The following is a 25160-nucleotide window of genomic DNA, read 5'->3' as shown; positions in this document are numbered from 1 at the left end:
ATCATTAATACTACTGTCACTAGTGAGGTATTGTTTTCTGATTTTATTAGCTGTATTCACATTTTTTTTAATATGAACCATCGTTGTATCAAAAAATAATTTATATAAAATTAGAGAATTTAAATAATATATTTTGGTTAACTATTTTAAGTAAAATCTTGTGTCGTCGTCCTATTAACATACTACAAAATTGTACCGTTGGACTCAGGAGCTTTCTACTTCACAAGGGTAATTACTTGCAAGGGAAAGCTTGTCATGCACCAAGGGAAAGGTTGCTGCGATCCATAGAATCTGTGTAAATTAATTTGTAGTAAAGCAGCGGTCTCCTTTTTTGACGAGCGACCTTGAAGCTATTTTTCGTACCAAGTTTGTCTCCCCAGCAATGAAGTGATGTGGATGCGAATAGAACGTCCCCTACTTTCGCCGTCCATTTGGCATCACCGTGACGCTCTGCACGCCATTTTCTAATCGCTGTCCGTGGATTTGACGTGGTCTTTTGGCGTGGTTTCACTTCCTTCCACTATAATAATACTAACCATGAAAAGGCCAGGAAACGTTCACCCTCGCATAATCCGCCAATGGAGTTGGATTTGAAAGGATTTTTTTTTTTTTTTTTTTACCCAAAAAAAAAAAAATTGGAAATGATGATGAAGAATAAAATAACCTCTTCGGGCAAGCATGTATTTAGAAAAGCCAATAAGACGATCGATTGAATGGCTGCCTACATAGTCTACCACTTAGGGTACACTTTCTGATCAGAAGAGGAAGAGCTGCCATAGGCACTCCGCGAGCTTGTATTAGGTGTATTGTATAAAGAACCCGCCAAAGCAGCAAAAAAAAAAAGAAAAAAAAGATGGTGATTGGATCGATCAACAAGCTATTTCAGCATTTGGTATATGTCTCGTCCTCATATACTTAGAAAAAAAAAAGAAATAGAACTTTAGCTTGCATGAGCCTCATAATCTCTACCTCTGCTTGCCAATAGAATATATACTTTCGCGCGTCATGTATGAGTTAAAAGTTGGTTTGAGTGCTAAGTTTATCTTTTTATTTACATCGGTGCCTCACACGACAGGCATAAAAATTCATCAGAGTGATATGGCATATAAAAAGTTACTCAATTAGCTGCACCGTTCGTCTTCCAATAAAAGTGCAATATTTTTTGAACCATATCTTTTTTTTCTCTTGTTTATTAGCGTTGGAGGGCAATGGTCTCTCCGAGGATTGGCCTTCGCCGTTCCAAGACTTTCCACTAGTTGAAATTTATATTCTTCTGTGATGTAATTGATAGGGGTTGGGAGCTTATTGTTTAATGGTATATCTGGCTTTTTCAGATATGGTACTAAAGTTCAAAGATGTAGATGCATTGTCTAGATGGCATGCTTAGGACATCAACAAGACTCAAGTAACAAGGAACCAAAATGTTGCCCACAAATGAGACCTAGTTTATATATCGAAAATCTACAGTCTGCATCAAGATAGAGTGTATACTTTTTTTCAACTTCCATTTTTTATTGCGGAACACAAATTGATTATCTTGAAGATCAAGAAATTGAGACTATTCTCCCTTAAAAGCAACTACATGCGTGGGTTGTCATGTCGTCCATGGATGGTTCTCGAGCGTTAGAGCCAACTTCCTATGAGTCATTGGTGCTTAGAATTTTGATGGTAAAATAGACTGCGCAAAGAGATTTTGTTTGCTTGAATCTGGAGTCACCTATAGTAGCTTAGTGCAGAATCACACACGCACGAGATGCATGGTTATTCACCTAACTTCACCATGACTTTGCCATCAAGGTTGGAGTCGGATTGAGTTGAGACAAAGTATGCAGAGAGCAGAGATGTCTCTCCCCTCTCCTTTTCACCCTTTTACATTTCTCTTTCTTGATCAACTATTTATGGAAAATGATAGACTGAAGGACAAAATAAAAAAACAAAATCAAGAGACAAGGTCAGTGCATCATTGATCGAATTTGGAGGTGAAGCACGAGATGTTTGAAGAGGACCTGCCATACTGGTTCTGCTTGCAATCAAACTGATTAGTTTGCTGCTAAAAGTTATTTTTTTTTTTGGACAATAAAAGAGATGTCTGCATGGACGCTAGTGGTGCACATTTATGTAGTCAAGGTTGGCATAAAACCGGCCCAAAAGAGTCCACTTTCTCTACTGGGTTGGCCCACTTACATGATGGGCCAATATATTCTTCAGATGCAATGAGACCGGTGAAGATAAAGACTTAGGCTAGAAGAGATGATTTAGGCTGAAAATTGTATTAGATTCGTAGATTGGACCAGTACAATTAGAAAAATTATAGGATTATAGGCTAGACTATAAGTACCCAAGAATATCTTTGGAGTGGGTATATTGGCTTTTTTCTTCTCCCTATGGGATTCAGGCTGGTCCACTCCAAAGATATTCCGGAGTACTTACGGATATAAGCCTAGCTGAGCATATAATCTTATAATTTTTCTTGTTGTACTGGTCATATCCACGAATCCAATAGAATTTTCAGTCTAATCATCCAAACAGACCTTAATCAGAGACCGGGAAGGTAAGGTATTTTTGGTATCTCGATTGGTATAATTTTAGGAACCCAAATCATATTAGTTCGAATATTTATTAACCAAAATTAATTTCAAGACAACATAAATTTGAATATTTAACAAACAAAAATTAATTTAAGATAGTAAATGACCGATTTGGACATCTCAATTGACATTTTCAAAATGCACGAATCAATAATTCAGATAGTTTCATTTTCATTTGCGAAGATAATGTAGTGGGTGCCTGATGATATGTTGGCCGAGATTAAAATCTCGGTAAAAATGAATGTAAAAGTGTGATTCCAAAGAAGATGGACCATCAAATTTAACTCAAAAAATGGTAAGAAAGGGAAATACTTATCAATACAAGTTCTAGAGAGCTTGAAGAGAACATGATGCTTATCATGCGTTAGAACTTCTAGGTGGCACATCCAGTTCTCATACTATTTTGGATTTTGTGTACTTTTTTCACGGTAAAAACACAAGCCATTCTTTAAGGCGTAGTTTCCTACCCCTCCCTCTTTCCTTTTTTTTTTTAAACCGAAAACCCAAGCTTGTAACTTGTAAGCTATGTTTGTGGCTTCACATTATTACAATCTCGATCAGTTCAACATGCCATTTCTTTGGGAGGGTTGGCTTCAAATACACTCTCACATATCCTCTTTTGCTGGTGTCTGCATCTACTCTGATACGTTCGACTTTCCATTAAGAGCGCATGAAGCTTTTCTTTGACTTTTTCTATAGAATTTTCCGAAAGCATGAAGCTTTTCTTTTGACTTTTTCAAAGAATTTTCTCACAGCTTTTATTCTAGAAGGATACTTGTCCTTATCTTTTAGTGGATGATAATTATCCTCATCTTTTAGTAGTGACAAGTCTTATTTTTTGATTTGAGTAAAAATCAAACATCTCTGCGTAGGCGTGTGTATAGTTCTATATCAGTTATTCACTGAGTAAATATTGAATACTTATACAGGATCAAAGAATCTAAATAATACCTTCTAGGTAGCTATTTTGGGTAAGGTCTTGGATTGTTACCAATGGTATTAGAGCGGGCCAGATTTCTACAACTTTGATCTTCTTTGAGCAATCCTCTACAAACAAGCATCATCATAAACATATTTATATAATGTATTTGTTAAAGATAGATATCTGATGAATCTTTTTTGCTACATTATGAGGAGGCAGGTTCAGTTCTTTTAAGAACGATATCAGTCAAAGCTGGCCTTCAGGAAGAGCACATGAAGTTTCTCCATCAACTTCCGAGCCATGAGAATAAAATTGCGGTTGACCTTGCCTTTCAAGATCAATGGAAAGCAAAAGGCAGTCTAAGATGCTGGAAATCTCCAATTAAAGGTCTGTCAGCCTGCTTGAAGGATCTCTCGATTAAGTGATACAAGCATAGATTCGATTGCAGCAATCGTCAGAAATAACTCTGAACTTGTTGTTTCGCATGCATGCATCGCCGATGGCAAAGCTTGCAAAATAAATTCTCCTTGCTATGTGCAAGACCTGCAAATCAAAATAAAACTGCTCTTTTTATTGGTCAAGCTTCCTGAAGAACCTGGTCAAGTTGGTGATGATGCTTCATTTGCATGGGCTGGTGGTGGGCCGGGACTGAAGGCCCATTCTGGACAACATGGGCCTCCATGGGCTGAGTTTTAACTATGGCCTGTTTTGGTCCTGCTGCTATCTCTAATTAGTATGCAAGAATATGAGGAGCCTTCCAAGAAATTTGGGAGGCATTATTTGGTACAGCCCTAAAAAGATGGAAGTGCCCCATCTTTATATTTAGGTTTTTGCAGAGCAAGCACAATTTCCTGATGCCAGCTGCTTTATAGTGTTTAGTGAGCCTAAAGTACAGGGAAAATGCTGTTACATTTAAAAGATAAGGGGATGCAGGAATATCTCCTCTATTTTTTATGGCACTAGGTTCATGTGGTTCATATGTGCTGTAACTTTTGTCAGCATAAGTCCGGAGGAGTATGATCTTAATGTGCATAGTAATTCATAGATTTAGATTTTTCTTCCATGATTGAGAGATTGGGATGGCTTAATCCTGATTTATTTCTCAATGAGATTCTTCTTTCAAAATGGTGAGAGCAATAGCTCACAGAGAATCCTCAGCAACTCATTCACTGAGGATTGAATAGATATTCATCACTTCACAGGAAGACAGCTATAATCAATTAGATTAGACTGCTATGATCAATTTAAATGCCTAATCGAAACACTGAGATGGCAAATGTTGGTTTTCTTGAATTTTAAGGACAGTGTTTTGTTATCTCGAGATCACAAAAGTAACGGGAATCAAGACTGCTTTCTATTGGGCAGGAGAAGATACTACTTGGACTCCTCTTGGCATTAGTGCATTACTCTTACGAGCATTGAGCTTGTTTGAGGTATGAGTAAGTAGAAAGATCAGTAGATGTAACCTCAAGAACTTTTAAAATTTACACTAGACACGTTAGATGACAAGCACACACTATATTGTCCGTCATCCTTGAAAGAAAGAGAGAAGAGGAAGGCTGCTTATGAAACCACAGTTGGTACCCTTCAGCCAGAAACAAAACTCATTAACAAAAATGCCCTAAAATTGGTGGACATGGTTGACTGTCCAAGAAAAGAGGGTGACCCCTTTTCTTGGAGGATGCACCCCCCCCCCCCCCCCCCCCCAAAAAAAAAAAAAAAAAAAAAAAAAAAAAAGAAGAAGTTAGCATGAGAACCCATTAGTTTAGTTTTGAATCAAGAAAAAAAAAATATATTCATAGCTATATCTTATGTACCAAAAAATTAGGCTCTACCTTAAGCTGAAAGATGGTCAAAGACTGTAATACAAGTCATTTTGCAATTTCAATAGCCCCAAAGTCATTTCAAGAACTCATATATAATTATATAATTTTGAGTAATCAATGTGCAATTCAAGAAGATTTAGGACTTAAAATGCAAAAAAAAAAAAAATGATGAAAAATTAACTTTAATTAACTTTAAGGTAGCTTCAAGAGAGAGAATCCATGAAAAACTCTCAAGTCTGTCTTCACATATCAAAGCACTCTTTTCCCCATAAACAGTCAAATTTGCTCAGAGCATACGTAATTATCAGAGTAAGATGTTATCTTACCGTTAAAGTTTACACCAAATCATATTTTATGCAATACATAAGAGCATAGTTCACATCAATGGTAACAGAAAAGTCCAGAGTCTCACCTAATTCTCAGCTTCCAAAGGAAGTTGGTCAAAAAATGGCAGCATTCAACACAGACTCCGTCCCCACCACCCCTCGTGTTGCTTTTGTGCTCGGGAGCCTTTGACGACCAAGTCCCCAGGATTCTTTAACACCTCATATTTGGACCACCTCATTCAAGTTTCAACCGCCAACCTACCACTGCTAAAATAACCGACCAGCTTGCGTGCCGCAGGCTGGACCACTGTCTAAAGATAAAGGCAGTATTCAGTAAACCACATAAACAAGAAGTTGCTATGATAAGAGGCTGAAAGATAAGAGAAAGACTGGAGTCCAAATAAAATTCTTGCCAAAGTGGATGCAATCAGAAGCCGAGTCATGCAACATTGTGAGCTTAAACTGAGAGAACATCCACATTTACAATCAAGAGCTCTACTAGCTCCCTTTTTGTCTTTGTTTTTCCTCTTTTCTTTTTCTAAGACATTCTCTGCTGAAATGCAGTACATACAGCAAGTTGTATAAGATTAAAAAACACAAACCTCACCCATCACCTACTAACAGGAAAAAAGTAGAAAGAATTTTAGTCCCAAATGCAAAGAAGAAAATTAAGAAAGAATATACACACCAAAAAAAAAAAAAAAGAGGTAACTTTTCTGGTATGCAATTCACAAGATCTGCATTGTCTTCTCGTTTCATCCATGCTCGTTTTTTAGCTGCAAGGAACCATCTTTCTGCAGCTTCAAGCTGAGGCTGCTAAACCGCTCACGTGAATACTGCCTAGATGCCTTCCTCCAATCAGTTCCTGCCTTCATCATTGCTGCAAACTCCTCATAGCTTATTCTCCCATCCTAAGAAAGAAGGCCAACATCAGGCTTGTTTAAATCAAAAGAAGCATTCTGAGGTTTCCATGTGATTTACTATTTGCCCCTAAGTTGAGACCCTATAGGACTTCCTTGATGCCATCTCCTTTGTTTAAATTGTTTCAAAAAAATTGTAAAAGTAGGAAGCTATTGACATGAATGAATGAAAGAGGACTCCTTAAGCTAATCCATGCAACAAGGCTTGTTGATTATGGTTATATAGTATCATCATCTGATGCTAATGCACAGACCTTCATGATCAAGGTTACCTTTAGATTTTGAAAAAGGAAGCCTTTCAGTATAGCTAGTGGCATGGAAAGTTGGAAAATAGGACATTCTTAAGAAGAATTCAAGTCAAGATAATCACCGACCTTGTCTGTGTCTACATCATGGATAATTGCATTGATAACTTCCTCATGATTTGGACCCAAGTCATCAGCCAAGGAGTCTCTGAGCTCTTCAATTTCTATATACTCACTCCTGTTCTTATCAAAATATGCAAAAGCTTTGTGCAGGTGCTCATCATTTCCTATCTTTCTTATGTGAATTGACATGGCAACAAATTCTCCATAGTCCAGGGTCCCATTCGCATCGACATCTGCCTATAACAGCATAATAAGCTGGTGTTTAATTCAACCAACAAATAGTTTCACAAACTGATGAAGCTAACAAAGCAAATAAAAAGCAATACCGAAACCATTATAACACAACATTTCCCTTCATGGCATTCAGAAGGTGGTAAAATAGACTGATGATTCAGATAAACTAAACTCTTATTCAGAAAAGGATATTAGAAGCACGTATGTACTCCTTTAGTGCAGCAAGTTGTCCAAATATAAGAGAATTAAGAAACACAAACAGCCACACATTACTTATTCAGTTGAAGGGAGTTGACAAGCCAATGCTTTTACATGAAGACATATGTCCATTCTGCTAAAATGGTTATGGTTTCAATAACAAGAATTAGAATCACAGCTAGGTGCTGGTGGTTCGGTTAGCGCTGCTCCACCTCACACAGGGAATCAAAAACATATAATAATCAAAATGTCGAGTAAAACATGTTTTGAAAAATCTCCAGATTCGGATAAGACATTTTTGCCTCTCCTTTTTCGAACACTGTTGGGTAACACATCCACACTTAAAGAACAGTAGCTTGGCCAAAAAGATGTTTGGAAATAAAAACATTTAAATTAAATATTGTGAAAAAAAAATTACACGAGAATAGCAAAAATATTGTGAAAAATTCATGCCAGAAAAAGCTATATCATACCCAAGTTAGCACATTGTTATATGGATGCATATGTTTATGTTTAGCCGGTCTGGGCTTGTATATCTGTCGATGCTAGAACATAAACCGAGCATTGCTTATTAAAGAAAAGTGTGTTAAAAAACAAAATGAATGCTAATAGCTTAAGATACTCAACAACACTTTTTGATACTATGTTATCGCTGGAACCCACAATCTGATATTGACTCCAGATCTTAATGCAAGCATAAGGATAGAAGGATTCAAATAGTGTCCATGAAAAAAAATAAAGAAAGAAAGACAAAGAAAACAATAAGATCAACTGCTTACAGCTTCCATTAATATCTGAACATCTGAATCAGGAACTTGGTGTCCCAGCTTATGAAGACCATACTTCAGCTCCTCAAATGTAACTCTACCATTGTTGTTTATGTCCATCTTTTGAAACATTTCCTTTATGTCAGCTACTTCCTCCACAGACAAATGCTCAGCCACTACCTGCAATGGTGAAGGTCCCAAACATGTCAACAATTGCCATTTTGAATCTGAGCATGGAGTATGCTGTCAAGGAAATGACCTGAGAATTACCCAGGTCAAACACTTGGGGAAACATCATAAAAGGTTTGAACCTGGAACCTCCATTTGAAGGAGGGGTACAACCACTTGTCTATAGCCCGGTTTGTCACATATCATGATGACAAATAATAATGATGTGCAAACTCAAAATTGAACAAAATTTTCACAAGTTAAAAGATAGAACTAGCATTCATATGGTGCAATGAGTGAAATCTTACCCTAAGAGCTTTCTTTTTGAACTTGTTCATCACAGAGAACTGCTGGAGTCTTGATCGAACAGTGTCACCTAGATTAACGTTTGGAGCCTTTTTGGCATTCTGCAACCAAGGATGATCTGAAAATTGCAAATGCCAGGAAATGCCTTGAGTATGCGTATAATATATGCCTTTGGAAATTGGAATTGAATAGCTCATAGAAAAATAACATCGAATAAAATACTGATAATTATAAATATAACTGGTTCATTTCAGATGAGAAATCACACCCAATTGATAACCACCGATAGAAAAAGGTAAATTCACACTGTATTTAGTGAGGTTTAAGCAGAACCAGATAAACATATATTATCATCATCAAAGTTATTACCATAGATACTTTTTTAATATAAATGCCACAACAAAATACCTAGAAGATTTTATTGGATCACATGGAGATTAAAAAGAATGTGCAAATTATAGAACAGCCACTAGACATTACCAAGAACTTCTTGAGCAGTTAACCTCCGCTTAGGATCAGGAACAAGCATCCGTTTGACAAGATCTTTAGCATTGTCAGAAACTCTCGGCCATGGTTCTCTTTTAAAATCTACAGCGGAGCGAATAATCGCCTGTGCTACTCCCTGTTCAGTTTCTGCATTGCAACAAGAAACCACAGATGATTCTTACAAACACCTAAAATGCACATCAAACTCCATTTTGAATTTCAGTAAATCAGATTTTTGAGTCGCAAAGCAGATAGTCACAAATTGAAATTCAGTAACAGGTCGGGTATTCTAGTATCCTCTTTCATATAGTACATGTCATCATTTGCAGCATTTTGTCCTTTCACCTAAACACATACCTGCCCAAAATGGTGGTACACCACAAAGCAGGATATAAAGGATCACTCCTGCACTCCAAACATCAATCTCTTGACCATAATTTCGTTTTAGAACCTCTGGAGCCATGTAATAAGGACTGCCCACAATTTCCGAAAAGCGCTCACCTGGAGGAAAAATTGCTGATCAACAAAAGCACAGAAAAGTGCACGGTTGATAATGCAAAGTGATGCTTATGAGTTATGAATGGCATCCCTTGTGCACGATGTGACTTGATAGTGAAGAGGCACTGTGACCATCAAGAATTAACATGAATCATGAGCATAGTTTCTATGCATTAATAGCAACTAATTGTCTATCGAAGGAGAGATATGCAAAATACAATTTTAAAGAGAAATCCTACTAATGTACCTGGTCTGAAAAATACTGACAACCCAAAATCAATTGCTTTCAGTGTGGATGTTTCCTTTTTGTTAGCAAACAAGAAGTTCTCTGGTTTGAGGTCCCGATGCATCACCCCATGCTTGTGGCACATCTGTTAATTGCACAATACAAGTAAAAACAAGTTACCATGTTAGCTAAATTAAATCAGATCAAAAAGGTGGGGGCTTCTGACCTATCCTGCAGCACACAGTATGAGTACTCACAGAGTAGGAGAGCCATTTGTGTAGAATCACTCATAAAGATGGAAACTTTCTGGCAGACGCCTAATATTTATGGTTCATAATATTGCAAAGTACTGAATCAAATCTTGTGAACTAAACAATTGCAGTCCATGTGCTCAAGATGTTAAATACAAGAAAAAAAGGAAAAAAGTCATGATAATAGTGTAAAGAAGCAGATGGACAGAATGAAGAATACGAGCTTCGAGATCTCAGGTTTCAGGTTCACAGGCATAATCAGAGCTGACACAACCTTTCTAAGTGATGGAAGAATCTCTAAAATATATTACACCTGGCTTTTCTACATAGTACCAATCGATCGTGAAAAGACAAAATCAACCTTCTACAACTACTTTATGCAAGACAAAACCAACCTTCTGCAACCACCAGATTGGATAAAGCCACTTTAAAACTGATTACAAACCTAAGGAAAAAGAATATGTGATGCTGAAATCAGTTCTTATCCTAAATTAATTGTTCTCTGAAGGATCTCAACATGCCGTCTTCATTCACCAAGATCATTTCATAAAGAGAAATTTAACTTAAATTCCTAGAAAAACATTAACTAAATCAGAAAGTTGGTTCTGGGCAAGAATTAAATGGCTTGCCAGAGATTAACAGATACAGCCTTTACTCACCAAGATCATGTCACAGCGAGAATCCAAAGGAGATGCCAAAGATTCAGAATACCCCACAAATTTAAATTATATATACAAGAGAAGGAGTCTCGAGAGCAAACTTTTAAATGAACAGTAGAGTTACAACTCCAAGTAACGTTTAATACAGTCTTTACTCACCAAGATTACATCTTTGGCGAGAAATATAACATAAAATTCTAACAAGATACGAATTACCACATAATTCACAGAATATGCTGATGTTAAAGAAAAGGCTGAAACACGATTCTGGAAACAGAGACACAAAATTAATCTTGAAGCACAAAAAGCTGACCTGCACGACCTCGACGATGGTCCGGGTGACTGCCGCTGCCGCCCGCTCAGTGTAGTGCCCCTTCGCGACGATCCGATCGAAAAGCTCCCCTCCCTCACAGAGCTCCATGACGAGGTGAACGGCGTTATCATCCTCGTATGTGTCCTTGAGGCTCACTATATTAGGATGGCTGGGCAAATACCTCATGATGTCCACCTCCCTCCTCACATCCTCGATGTCGACGGCGGTCCTCAACTTCTTCTTTGATATCGATTTGCAGGCGAAGGTCTCGCTGGTGGACTTATCGGTGCACAGGTAGGTGACTCCGAACTCTCCCCTGCCGAGCTCCTCGCCGAGCTCGTATCGGCTGCCGATGTCCCGGCCGGTGGGGTTCTTCAGGACAGTGAGCTTGGGCCCGGCGGGGGTGGGGGACCGGTTGTAGTCCAATGAGAAGGGGTTCGGCCGCTTCCCCTTCTTCTGCTTCGGCTTCCTCTTGCCTGCCGCTGGAGCAGCACAGCAATTTCCCATTGAATCGAGGAGCCGGAGGGGTCAAAAATCAGATCTTTCCAAGGCTTTACTATGGAAAACCGACGAAACCTTCGCCAAGATCCAATCTTTTCAAGATCTTTGGGCAGAGGAACTTGACCCAGCTCGTGTTCGGAGATAAGAAGACTATTGACAAGAGAGAAGAAAGATTTCCTTGAGATTGCTACAAGCCGGCCAGAAGTCGAGTTTAGTCACGAGCAATCCCTTCTAGAATCTAGAAATAAAACTTCAACCCTCCTCAAGACGAGATTTTTTTCTTTTTTTTTCCCCGAAAACTCTACCAAGATCGAAACTTTCTGAGAGATTGAAGAGGAAAAGGGATGCAAGGAGGAAAAAATTTGGAAAGCTCCTAAATTTAGGTGCGATGGAAGGAAATGGAAGGGAGGTTTGAAGAAGAAAGAGGTTGGAGGGCGTTTTACGGAACGAAAGGAAAGGGTTTGGGAGGAGAAGGCGATGTAGGAGAGTGTGATTCCGCCATTGATTGGGGGAGAAGAGAGGGTCAAAAGCTCTCCCCAAGAGTCTTCCTGTTCTAATCTGGTCTCTCCCTCTCTTCTCTTGCAGCAAAAAGGAAAGAGGAGAAAATGATAAAAAATTACCAGGAATAAAATCCTCTCTCTTTGAAAAAACTCAATGCCCTCTCCTACTCGTCTTCCTCATTGATGTCGATACGAAGCCATGAATGTTTTCTTTTGACCGGTTAACAAATACCCTCCCATTTGGTAGAAACTAAAACAGCGGCTTTCTTTTAAAGATGTTTTTTTTCTTCTTTTCTTTTCTTTTTTTCTTTTTTTAATTGAATAAATTGGATGAATTAAACCAAACGAACATAAGTAAGTTAACAAGAATCAGTAAATAATATATCTAAAATAAGGAACAAAAAGATACAATCTAGAATTGTGATCCAATATAATCGATCATATAAGATAGCATCTATTGACTTCCATCGATATATATATATATATATAATAAACACAACAATAGTCGGCAATCCAAAAAGAAAGGATGAAATTTAATATTGATAGATAATGGATGAAAAAATTATTGAATAAATAACTAAGGATCTCCTTTCAACTAAATATTAGTCGCTTGCTCCTTTCAACTAAATATTAGTCGCTTGCATTATTTGAATAGCATAAATTAGCCCTTTCCACACTTTATATATTTTCATCATGGGAGCAATTGTGTTATAAATTCTAACACAATCAAAAGCACCTTTCTCCCTAACACAAGCATTAAAATTGGCCTTGAGTATATAGGAAGGTAGTGGCTCCCAAATAAAATAAAAAATTTATGAGGATGCAGAAATTATATGAGAAGAGTTACAGATTATCCCTACCGTCGAAGTGTCTTTTGAAGGAGTATTAAAGAGAAATTTTTGAGCATGTGTAAATTTTTTTAGCAAAATTAATCGGGCATCTGTTTGAAACCTTGATACAAAATGAGCTTATGTAGATGCCCCTTATTTTCCATTGAGCTTGGCGAGCAAAACAATTGTACTTTATCAGATACGTTTTATGGGAAAAGACAGAAAAATATCCATTTCTTCCTTGAAAACCCTTTGTATTTGTTATAATATATGAGCCCCTCTATTCTTAATTATCTGAGATGTTTGCAATCAAGTCCTCTTTTGGTACCTTACAGTCCTTGATATAATATGAAAATCTCTCAATTTCTAATAACATTGGATAGTTTGCCAAGAAAAAGTTTATTGGTAAGAGCGTGAATCATCCTTGCTTGACGAAGGAGCAAAGTAAAAGTTTGAGGGAAAAGAGAAAAGCAAAAGCATTATTTGGAATTCAACAACCAAAATATGGAGTGAATATCCATTCCATATCTCAATTTATTTCTCCACAAAATATAATATGAGTTATTGTAAATTTTTGGATAGTTAAGGATGTACTAACAATAATAACAACGTATAAAAAAATAAGAAATTGATTAAGAAAAAATTATAGTGATATTTTCTCAACTTTAGATTTGTCTCGGCGATGCCTCCTCAACTTTAAAAATTTCAAATCAATCTTTCAAGTTTTCAAATTATTTTAAAGCGGACCTTCCATTTATCTTCGTCAATAGATTAATAAGACGTGACCATCACATGATAGTATAAAACAGTAGTAGGATAAAAATACCCTTAATACATATTAAATGAGGTGGAGTCTCAAAGGATCATTCGTGTGAAACGGATCTTAAAGCATATATCTTAGAGCATCCTTAATATATGGCCCATAGTTAAGGATCACCAATCATACAAATCTCAAATACTCAAAACCCCTTCATTTATCTACCAGCATAGATCTCAGAGCATCTTTAGTACATAGCTCATAGTTAAGAATTATCTAATGCACAGATCTCAAACCTCTTCAAACTTCATTCACCGCTTGCATAGGTCTCAAAGCACTTTTAGTATATGACCTATAATTAAGGGCCACCAATTATGTGGATCTCAAAGCACTCTGAATCTCTTCATTCATCCCCTTGCACAGATCTAAAAGCATCCTTAGTGTATGGCCTATAGTTAAGGATCCCCCACCATGTAGATCTTAAAAAATTGCAAACTTCTTCATTCATCTATTTGCATAGATCTCAAAGTGTCTTACATATATGGCCCATAGTTAAGAATCAACCACGGTGCAGGTCTCAAAGCATTCCGAACCTTCATAGATCTCTAAGCACTCCTTGTATATGAACTATAGTTAAGGATCGCCTACTACATGGATCTCAAAAGCACTCCGAATCTCTTCATTCATCCACTTGGGTGGATCTCAAAGCATGCTTAATATATGGTCCATAGTTAAGAATCATCCATCATATCGATCTCAAAGCACTCCAAACTTCTTAATTCATCTGCTTGCAGAACAAAACATCCTTAGTATATAGCTTATAGTTAAGAATCAACTACTTCCAGATCTCAAAGTACTCCGAACTCCTCTACTCATCCGCATGGTCCAGAGATATTCATAGATGTCCGAAGAAAGCAAGAGTATTTTGGTAATTCGCAGTGATAGGCCAACAACATCAGCTGGTTGGGAAGTTGGAGGATTGCTTTGGAACGATATGGAAATCTAAATGATTGGTTTGAAATGTTTTAAAGTTGAGGGGGTGCATATGAGATACATCCAAAGTTGAGGGGTTGTCACTATACTTATTCTAATGATTAATATATAAGCCTCCATGCTACACGAAGCCACCAAACAAGAACCATAGAGAAATAAAAGATGAGAATGCTTGACATTTTCTCTTTTGAACAAGTCAAAAAAAAAATTTATTACGAGAAAGACAGCTCCACAGATCCAAGACTTCTAGCAAAAGGTTAGACTTGGAAAGGTCTAAAAGGAAACTAGTGAGAAGAAACCCAGACACATCACACTTTGAAAAATTCTAATCTATTAGATTCGATGAAGTAAACAAAATTTAGATGAGATGAGAATTGCTGCTGCAGTTCAGCATGACCAATTAAACTATCATATTGATGGAAAGCATCACTGGATGTATCCACTTCTAAAAACCAATTCAGTTGGTATCTTCTCGTTGACATGCAAGGCTCGCAAAAAGGGTAGGGCCTGCAAGTCCACAAGAAATGGATACATGAAGTAATAGCATGCACCCTTGCAGGATTATATTAAATCCATCCCATGGACCTTTGAAAAGTTGTTTATAAACCAATCATGCAGCAAAATCTAAGTCATATTAATGTAAGAAATCTAACTTTGTGGGACTTACAGTACCCATAATCCGGTAACACCATCGGAAAATGACGACTTGTCCAAATAGAACCTGAGATGCTGAGACCAATAAGATTACTTAGATGTAGAGGAAGCACACCAGATTACCCATGCAAAGAAAGGACCCACTGCTCTAATTATGCACGAAGATATTTGTGAGCCCCATCTATCGACAAGAAGCAGCAACGACTCGCCATAATTGCCACCTGAGGTAGAGCTTTTATATGTCCTTTTCCTGTTCCTACTCTCTTTCTTTCTTGCCTTTTTTTTTTTTATTTGCTTTTAGGGACATAGGGAGTGAACGATTCAACTGAAGGAAAAAGATGAGATAATAAACAGTTTATCAACCCATTATTTTCTTAGGAAGCCAACTCCATGCATATTAGTGACAAGGACCGAGCTGGGAATGGGTCCACCCTATCACCATATTTGAAAAATAAGTTGCCTTACAGAGCACATTGCTAAGTTAATCTGAGGCCCGATTTTCGGAACCTCATCCAAAATGGCTAGCCAAAAGTTATTTTTTGGATTTCTTAATCCTATATAAGTATTCAAGATCTCCTCGGCAGATTAAACACACGCCTGCATGGATTCTTATATGTTCTCTCCATTTAAGCTCGGGCGTCATCGTTAGACTAAGAGTTCAAATTCACTCAAATCTAATCATAAGCCCATAATTGCCCGTGGTTAACCTTCATGAACCCATGCTGCACATGGGATAGAAGCTCGTTTCGATGCATCACTACCATCTCGCATGCAGTATACAGAGAGCTTTGATTGTAGAATTGGATCCTCAACTTCAGTCCCCAAACTTGAAAGAATCCGGACTCCACAGAGGGCTATCAGAAAGCTCCAAAGCTGCTGATTGCTGAGCAATTTTTTCTCCCTGAAGTAACATTTACGAGTTGCCTTAGCATTGCTCTTTAGTAATGCTTTCCCTTTTCTTTTTCTTTTTCTTTTTCTTTTTTCCTGTTGAACAATTGCTACATATCTTGAATTCCCGAAGTGGCTTAGAACAATTGAACTCTGAATTCAATCTGCCAACGGTCATTTGTTTGTCATACTTGTTCCCATATCATTATCCTTGGCTTTGGAAACCAGATAAGCAATTCTTGGATTATGTTGTTATCCTTGGTGGGTATAGTAGGTGCCAGAATAAAATTAGGACAAAACTTGATTTGTGCTTGGATAAAATATTTTGATCATCATCTAATCATCTAGTATCATAATATACAATTGACATATATTGGTTATTTTTTGTTGGAAAAGATAAGTATGCTCTTTTCACGATTATTTTTGATGATCAACTGGCACAAAAAGAATGAGGATAACAGGGGTCTTAGGGATATCCTATGGGAGCACTAATTCCTGTTTATCCTTAGTTTGACCAAACAAATGGAGGCCAGCGGTCCCATGCAAATATTTTTCCCAAGAACAACCAAGGATAACTTGTTCTCCAGGCTAATATCAAGATTTCAGTGATGCCAATATCTCCCATGAGGAAATCCCATTTAAAATAACTACTGAACCCTACTCAGTTTGTGTCATAACGCCATGCCACTGGAAGAAAACGTCATGCCACATAAGTTGTCCAACATCTCACCTTAAAATTCCATGGTTTTGTCCCAAAAACTCTGACGTGGCTATCAATGAGATTGACATGTCTTCGAGAAGCCGGCCGTTGGTTGGTAACAGACCTACTCTCCTACATGATTTTCTAAAAGAAAATTTAGAGTCTATTTGAATATTCCTTAGAAATTGGCCGGATTGATTTGATCTATGCCTAAATAGACTGCTCAATCTAAGAATCCAACAGAAACTTTAGTTGAATCCTACAAGAACCCTTGACTTCGTCCTTGAAAGGTAGGAAGGAGTCTTAAAACTCGAAACTTGGAGAAAAATAAGTTAGAAATCAACAGCCATCGTATTGAATTGTTTTGAACACGAAGGCCAAAGACTCGTAATCTCTCCTGAGATCGGACCAATTGGTTCTGTTTCTCTTCCCTCAATGCCCCTTGGCTCGTTCTTCTTCTTCTCTTTTTTTTTTTTTTGCGCTTAAAGCGGGTGCTTCATCCTTGGCTCGTTCTTTGCCTGGCTAAGAAATTTTGTTCTTTTCTTCCCATGATGCCCCTAAAAAAAAAGGAAAAAAAAAGAAGAAACAAGATGATAAGGGCAAAATGGGAATTTGGGAGCTTGATGTGTTGGGTCTTCTTGCAAGCTCCAATCTTAAAACGCCAAGGGTAGTTCTAAATACACCCCCCCTATTGCTCAGGACACCCCCCAAAAATTAAAAAAAAAATACCCAAACTAACCTTTAGTGTAATTACCATATTGCCCTTGAAATTTTCTCAGTACACCCCCCTTCCTCCTCCTCCGTTTCGTGCTCCGTTCGGCACTGGATCGCCGAACAAAATGCTTCTGTTCGGCTGAACGGTGCCGAACAGAAGGCTTCTGTTCGGCGATCCAGTGCCGAACAGAAGGCTTCTGTTCGGCAACCCTCAACCGAACAGAATCCTTCTGTTCGGCGGAGGGGAGGGGAGGAGGGGTAGGAGGGTGGGGAGGAGGCGGCGGAGGGGGGAGGGGTAAGAGGGGTAGTTGGAGGAGGGGGAGGTGGAGGAGGAGGAGGAGGAGGGGGAGGTGGAGGAGAAGGGGGAGGAGGGGTAGGAGGAGGAGGAGGAATGGGAGCAGGGAGAAATAGGGGGTGGAGGAGGAGGCAAAGAAGGGGGAGAAGGCGGAGGGGGATGCAGAGTAAGAGGGGATGGGGATGGGGGGCGGAGGTAGAGGGGTGGAGGAGTAGGAGGAGGGAGGAGGGAGGAGGAGGAGGAGGGTGAATAGGCGGAGGAGGAGGGGAGAGGGATGAGGGGGAGGCAGAGGTGGGCGGGAAGAGGGGGAGGGGGAGGAGGAGGATGAGGAGGGGGGAGGAGGAGGAGGCAGAGGCGGGGCGGAGGAGGAGGGGAGAGGGATGAGGGGGAGGCAGAGGTGGGCGGGAAGAGGGGGAGGGGGAGGAGGAGGATGAGGAGGGGGGAGGAGGAGGAGGCAGAGGTGGGGGGTGGGGAGGGTGGGGGTAATTTAGGAATTTTTAATTTTTTAGGGGTGTCCTTAGCAAATGGGGGGGTGTAGAGAGTATTTAATTTTTTTTTAATTTTTGGGGGGTGTCCTGAGCAATAGGGGGGGTGTATTTAGAACTACCCAAACACCAACATAAGCGGCTGTGGATGGAAAGACATGAATGCCCTTCAGGAAAAAAATAATCACGGTAAAAACCAATGAATTTTGTATAATTTTTTAAGCATAATTAGGTTGGAGCACCTACCAAGTTGACAAAAATGATACCTCTGGGAGCAGGTTTTGTGCACCCTAGAAATTCGCATAGCAATGTGGGACAAGAAGGTTGGTATCTTGAATTGGGAATTAGTTTAATACAAGGGAGGTGATTGCTTGATATAATTGAGCTCTCGAAGATTTTTTTTCTTTGGCAAATCCTAAGGTGAAACCTTATCTTCGATTAGAAATGAAGGGTCATGTTTCCTGTACGATGTGCCAGTTGATACGCAGAATTTATGTTGGAAGAGCAAAATTTCAATAATAGAGTAAGCCAAATTGAAGAAAGCTCAGGCCAGCTTAATTTGTGCTAGATTTTCGGCTAAGTCAACTTAGAGCTTGTCTCATGTTAAGAATTGAAGTTGCTGCTTGTTTGTTTGACACAGGAGTTCTTGTCTAATTGTTGAATTTTTCTAATATTTTGATCATTAGATTAATATCTAACTACTCAAACTAAATAATTCTTATAAAAAATGGAATAACTTATATATATATATATATATATATATATATATATATATATATATAACTTTGGTTTTTTGTATTATTTCAATAAAGAATGCAAGTGAAATATGGAACTAAGTCCAACTTGAGCCATTTAAATTTGGGACAAGCTCTGCTCAGCTCAAATACTACTTGGAAATATGCGTTTATTGACCCAAATTTCCAGCTGAACAAAAGCACAGTCCAAGCATGTCGAGCCTTACTACCATTCCACGTGCAATGCATGTATACATACACACATAAATACATATATATATATATATATATATATATGTATGCACAGGCGCGCGCGCCCACACACACACACACACACACACATATATATATATATGTGTGTGTGTGTGTGTGTGTGTGAGAGATGAACCAGTTTGACCCCACCAACTAGCGAAATTAATGGCTGTGATCCTATTTTACTCGCAGCCTTTTATCATTCATGAAAAATGATACTTATAGTTTTATTTTTGGTTGGTGCACTTGTTTAGCAGTGAAAACAAGAGGGGTGGACTTAATAAAGTATGATTTATTTGCAGAACAGATGATGAGATGAAGATGAAGTTAACTGATGGTGTTTGCACTATGATTTAAAGAAAGATTTTAAGGTACTGGTTTCATTTGAAATATGATTTCTTTGGGTTGCTTATAGAAACTAGCAAGTAGCAAGCATTTATCTGGTTCGATGTTCTGAACTGGATCTAGCTGGATGAGGACAGACCCAAGAGAAAGGTCCAAATTTGAGGTATGGATTTCTAAAATTTTATAAAAAGATGGTAATTAGTTCCCCTAAAGACGATATAATAGTTGGAAAGAGACTAGATAGTCACAGTTATGGCTATTGCACATGCAACATGCTAATAAGAGATGATTCATGAGCTAATCGATGGTTTGAATAATAGCCATCTTGAGGTCTTGACAGGTCCATTAGATGCTCTTTTGCATAAAATACATACACAATTTTGAACCATTATATGTGCGCAAACCAAATCAAAGAGTTTGGTTACTTAGCCTTAAATATGATACATGGTAGATTTTAATCTGTTTTAAAGGAGATATAACAAGCAGCATTAGCATTATAGATTGATGGAGCTTGATACGTCCCTTCTGGAAAAATAATGCAAATATCAGCTTAACATTATTGCAAAGCAATGTCTCAAACAGCAATTTCAGAACCATATTCTTTCAGGTTTTGTTCATTCAAAAATCAGTTGAATATTTTTGATAGACTGCACATTCCTCAACAAGGACTTAAATGTAGATCCACTGAAATAGATGAAAACTTTTGGCTTGATTTCATGACAGACTAGTAAGTCAAAATTCTTACAGAATCAGAAACACTCCACATTAGTTCTGGCTAGAGGCTAATGTGGCTCACCTCATTGTGTCAACTGTGGCATTAGCTGCTCTGCTGGTTCTCTTAGAGGCACTCTTTCAATTTTTGAAGCTTGCTCATTGCCGTCAACCGATGGTTTTATGAATGCATTGAAAATTATATTGTTGAATATGGTAAGTATGACAAGCGCAACCGCAATATATGAAAGGTATGATCCAGAAATTTCAGGCATTTCATCAATCCTCATGCCGGTCATTCGATCTCTTTCCAGATTAAGATCTGCTATTTCATACATTGAAATTGCATAATATTAGGTAAACTGGCAGCAAAGGTGAACAAAATACACTAGAAGACAGGATTTTGAATTTATTTGGCAAGATGGCAGTATATCTTAAGATGAGCAAAGAAATATTTTTATTTTAATAAACGAACCAGTTACCTACCTAATTTCCTGCTATTCTGAATTTGCTAGGCCATATGTATTGTTACTGCAAGAATATTTTTTTTTTGATGGGAGAAGAAAAAAAGGTGTGGTCAGCCCCCTCCTTTTCACTCCAAGGTTCACTCCTGATGTGCCGATCTGATCAAAAGGCATTATCAGGTGGCAAAATTGGCTGGGGCCACGCTAGGGACATTTTAGATGATGCATGTTTTATAAGGTGAGCAGCACAACGAGAACATAAATCTCATGTAGAAGAGCTTGTTCAATTCCGCTATCTATTGCTCAGTGAAACCACAGGGCTCAGTATAACCAATGGGAAAGGAAAAGAAATGATCTTAAAATTTATTAGAAAATTTTCATTGGTTTTATTGGATATGTACAGAAAGAATGATGTGCAGAGACTGCAAATGCACTGCCCGAGAAAGTTCAGCACTAGTAGTGGTGAATGTGGATGATAGGAGGAAGAAGAAAATGGCAGACTAACAATTAGAGGGAAAGCAGAAAAATATATATGTACCAGAAAAATGATGTATCAGGCATTAGAAATAAGATCAACGAGGCCATTGGAGAATTTAAAAAGTAGGCGATAAAAACTTGGTGGTTGAATGTCAAGTTCAAAGGTTATCAATAAACAAATGTCCTACTTATAGGAACGGCAGTGAAGAATCGAGGCCAGAAGAGCTAGTATGGGAAAGTATGCTCTTGACAAGAAAATGAGGATCCACAATGAAGAAGCTTGGTAATGATATGGCCAACCGAAAAAAGAGATTTCTAATATTTGGGTGGACTAGGACTAGCATAGTTTGGAGGAATCACATTACTGAAATAGATCAACTAATTTAATTCAAGATCTGCCTCACTTTCAGTGCTTACTTGGCTTCGACCTGACAACTACAGAGACTGGTGAACCTCCTCTATTGCACAGGTTTTGGCACATATCCATTTTGTTTTGTTTTGTTATTCTGCTTATTTTGTGAAAAAAAAAGATGGATCCACTATTTGGTGCTTTGATCTTGTAAGATTATGTAATTCCACAGAGACATGGCCGCTTGGGTGTTAAGTGCACACAATACTGTCGATTTTCCAGATTTTACCCGCCCAACAAATAGATATGCACAAAGTCCCTAAGTTTAGATGAATTAATGTAAAACAATGAATAAAATAGGTTTTTTTTTCAGTTTTTTTCTTCTTTTCAATTAAAAGCCTCGGACCTGGGCATTTAATGTATGTTAGGATACTTCAGATTATCACAGGGTACTCCATGCATCCCCATAATATCGAAATACACAAGAGAAACTCCACTTTGCCACTCCTTCCTCTCTCTCTCTCTCTATATCTATCTATCTATCTATCTATCTATCTATCTATCTTCTTTTTCCCTCGCTCTCATTGTCATTCAGGATCATGAAAGCTAATAAGAACTCTAAACAATTGTGGAAACCTAGATAGGCTTGCATGGTTTCTTCTTATAGATCTTCATTTTGTCCAAGTAAAGCAACTCCAAACAAATAGGAACGCACTTCTTTCCAAATATAAGTCGTCAGTTTACCTATCATCATCATCTTATCTTATACCTTGTCCAATATTTAAATTTATCGATAAGTAGAAACTTTAAGCCATCATTAACTCATACAATGCTTTCTTGGGTTTCTGGTTCTATAGAATATATGATCAAGCTGGCTAGAATTTGTTCCAAGTTGCATGCAAATAAAGGCAGCCCCCAGTTATTGACAATTCCATGACTTCCCACTAATCATCATCAATTAACACTGAGTTTCTTGAAATTTACTCACAATGCTTTGTACCACATGATAAACCAAGAAATGTTTTACTTAGATGCCTGAGTTGTACTTTCTATCTACCTTTTAGATAATGCAAACTTTTGTATTCCATATTTTATATATAACAAACATCAAACAATGATAATAGTAGCAGTAACCATGACAATGATGAAACCATAACCATAGCCATCAAGCATGTCCAACTACTTGTGGTCAGTCTTATGACTCCTCATTTGCCACAATTTCCTATTTAGGGCCATCCCTGAAGTAACAATAATGATATAAAATCATAAAATAATATAATATATATATGAACCATATAATATCAAATTCTATATCCCTAATATCATAATATCATCATCAAAATCATTGTTAGTTTTCTTTTTATACCATTAAGATTGCAAAATTTTATACTTTTTGTTTGGGAAAAAAAATATAGTTCTCAAGGAATTTGAGTACAGAGTGTAACTCTGGGTTTATGTCTTGCTCATATTCTTCCTTCCCTCTTTTCCGATAAATTTCAGCCTTACAATTTAAATCATCCAATCCAATGTCCAAACTAACAAACCTTCCCCTCTCTGTACTATACAAGGATTACGGCATGAGCACTACTAAAAATCATATGGATGGACTATATGTAGCAAAAGAAAAAAAAATCCCAGAAAATTTTAAAAAAAGAGGGAGCAAAATAGAAAATTACCCTTCATTAAATACCCAACCAGCCAAGACAAGTAATAAGGAATTAAACTTCAAGAATTCAGCGTCATGAAGACTGACTTTGTTAATTTCATAAGGTAAGAAACGGAGGATGTAATTATGAAACAGAGAAAGAGAAGTTAAAATAAAATGAATACCGGAGAGGGAAGAGGAGGAGGGCCGCTTCTTCGGAAGGGATTCCCCCTGAGAGAGTGTCTGTAGCTGCTGGTCGAGCTTCTGAAGCGCTTCCCGAGCCTTCTCCCGGTCGATTTCGAACTGGCTTTCTTCTTTCTCTGCGGCACCACTCGGAGGAGGAGAAAACCTTCTTCTGCTCGTTCTCCATGAGAGACCGAGCCTTGTGGTGTGCTTACGGCGGCCGACATTGGCATCTAAACGTGATGACAAGGCTGCGGGTTTGGAGTGGAAGAAGATGTTTGTCAGCATCGTGGAAGCAGCATCGATTACGCTTCGCAGCAGTTCATAGCTGGCGGCGCTGGCGCTGCAGGCGCTGCTGGCCGACACCTCTGAGTGGATAACGGGTGAAATCTAATTAACTGTTAGTGTCTTTCCAAGATATGAAGGAGGGACGAGGTGGACTGAGTCGAAGGCTGGAACCAGATCTTTATCGACTGGAAGTAATCTTTTGGAATGGAACGTCCATCGTTTCATCCATCCAGTGGCAAGAAATAATACCATCCAAGCGAAGTCTTAAGATATTTTGCATTTCAGTGCTTTTTTCTATCCGCATATCATTAGTCAAATGAGTTGATGGATTCAACAGATACCAAGTGAATTCTTTTTTGAGCCATTAAATGGGACCAACCTGGATCGAAATTGAGGCAGGTTAGCTATGATGACTGATGAGAAATAGAAGTTTTTATTAGCCGTATGTACTATGTGATGCTTACTGATTAAGTATCATGTATCTGAAAGAGGGTGCCTGTATCTTTCAGCTAGCATACTTTTTCCTTCTAAATATCACCAAAATTCATGTTTGTTCGCCCATCCAACAATGCACAAGAATTTTCTCTTTATTGCGATTTTGCTCTCTTTCTGTGAAAGTATAAGCAACAAAAAATACCTAATCAGAATAGCTATAAAATTATTTTATTGGTTTAGATGATTGTTATTTTTCATTTCATTTACACAATTAGTATTGTGAACCGAGGATCGTTCCGATAGTCACACCTCTCTGTTTGGTAGTCAGGCTCCTCCTCCTGAGCTGAGCTCCTACTTCACAAACAACACCTTCTCTGGCTTTCTCATACTCTGCCTCCTATAAGCATTGCTAGGAAAAGATACAAGTATTTAGTTTGGGCAGATTATTTATAATTCCTAGGGAAGTCAGATGCTGGCAGGCATCTTTGGTTATATCAGTCGTTTGCAGCCAACAAGGAACATGGAGTCTTAAATCTTCACCCAATACCCTGGACATTATTCCAGTGGATCAACATCATTTAAACTGCTTACCCCAAAAAAGTGATGCCATACTGCTAACAAAAAAATATGGAAATGAAAATTTCTACTTCCCGTACAATTTTTCAAACTCATGATTAATTTTCTCTGAGTGTCCTAATGAAAAATAATTTGATGACGGAAATTGACGCAAATGCCCATCTTTATACAAATTCCCAGTCGATGATCATAATTAGTTTATCAGCATCTTCTGTTCTTCTACCAATAGCCAATGCTTGCTTCAAGATGTAATCATTACTTGGTTAAAAAATGATATCAAAGGATTCAGAGGTGCTTTCTCATTGTTTGATTTGTATCACAAATATGA

General features: G+C 38.0%; 2 protein-coding genes across 2 annotated transcripts; both read right to left on the bottom strand.

Moving 5' to 3' along the window:
• Window positions 1–6084: 6084 nt before the first annotated feature.
• Window positions 6085–12302, bottom strand: LOC103704560 (calcium-dependent protein kinase 20-like). The gene is made up of 8 exons (XM_008787912.6): window positions 11057–12302; window positions 9855–9978; window positions 9467–9610; window positions 9104–9256; window positions 8626–8741; window positions 8162–8329; window positions 6957–7187; window positions 6085–6573 (listed from the first exon to the last, which is right to left on the bottom strand). The coding sequence occupies exons 1-8, from the start codon at window positions 11561–11563 to the stop codon at window positions 6418–6420; spliced, it is 1599 nt and encodes a 532-aa protein (XP_008786134.1). The 5' UTR covers window positions 11564–12302; the 3' UTR covers window positions 6085–6417.
• Window positions 12303–20289: 7987 nt separating this feature from the next.
• On the bottom strand, window positions 20290–25128 carry LOC103704561 (uncharacterized). Its single transcript, XM_008787913.6, has 3 exons — window positions 24286–25128; window positions 23536–24200; window positions 20290–20737 (listed from the first exon to the last, which is right to left on the bottom strand). The coding sequence occupies exons 2-3, from the start codon at window positions 23819–23821 to the stop codon at window positions 20502–20504; spliced, it is 522 nt and encodes a 173-aa protein (XP_008786135.4). The 5' UTR covers window positions 23822–24200; window positions 24286–25128; the 3' UTR covers window positions 20290–20501.
• Window positions 25129–25160: the final 32 nt, after the last annotated feature.

This window comes from Phoenix dactylifera, chromosome 9, assembly GCF_051530095.1.
Source record: "Phoenix dactylifera cultivar Ajwa chromosome 9, Ajwa_hap1_PhDact_Kaust_v1.1, whole genome shotgun sequence".
In the NCBI taxonomy this organism is placed as follows: domain Eukaryota; kingdom Viridiplantae; phylum Streptophyta; class Magnoliopsida; order Arecales; family Arecaceae; genus Phoenix; species Phoenix dactylifera.
This window is presented reverse-complemented; position numbering and strand designations above follow the sequence as displayed.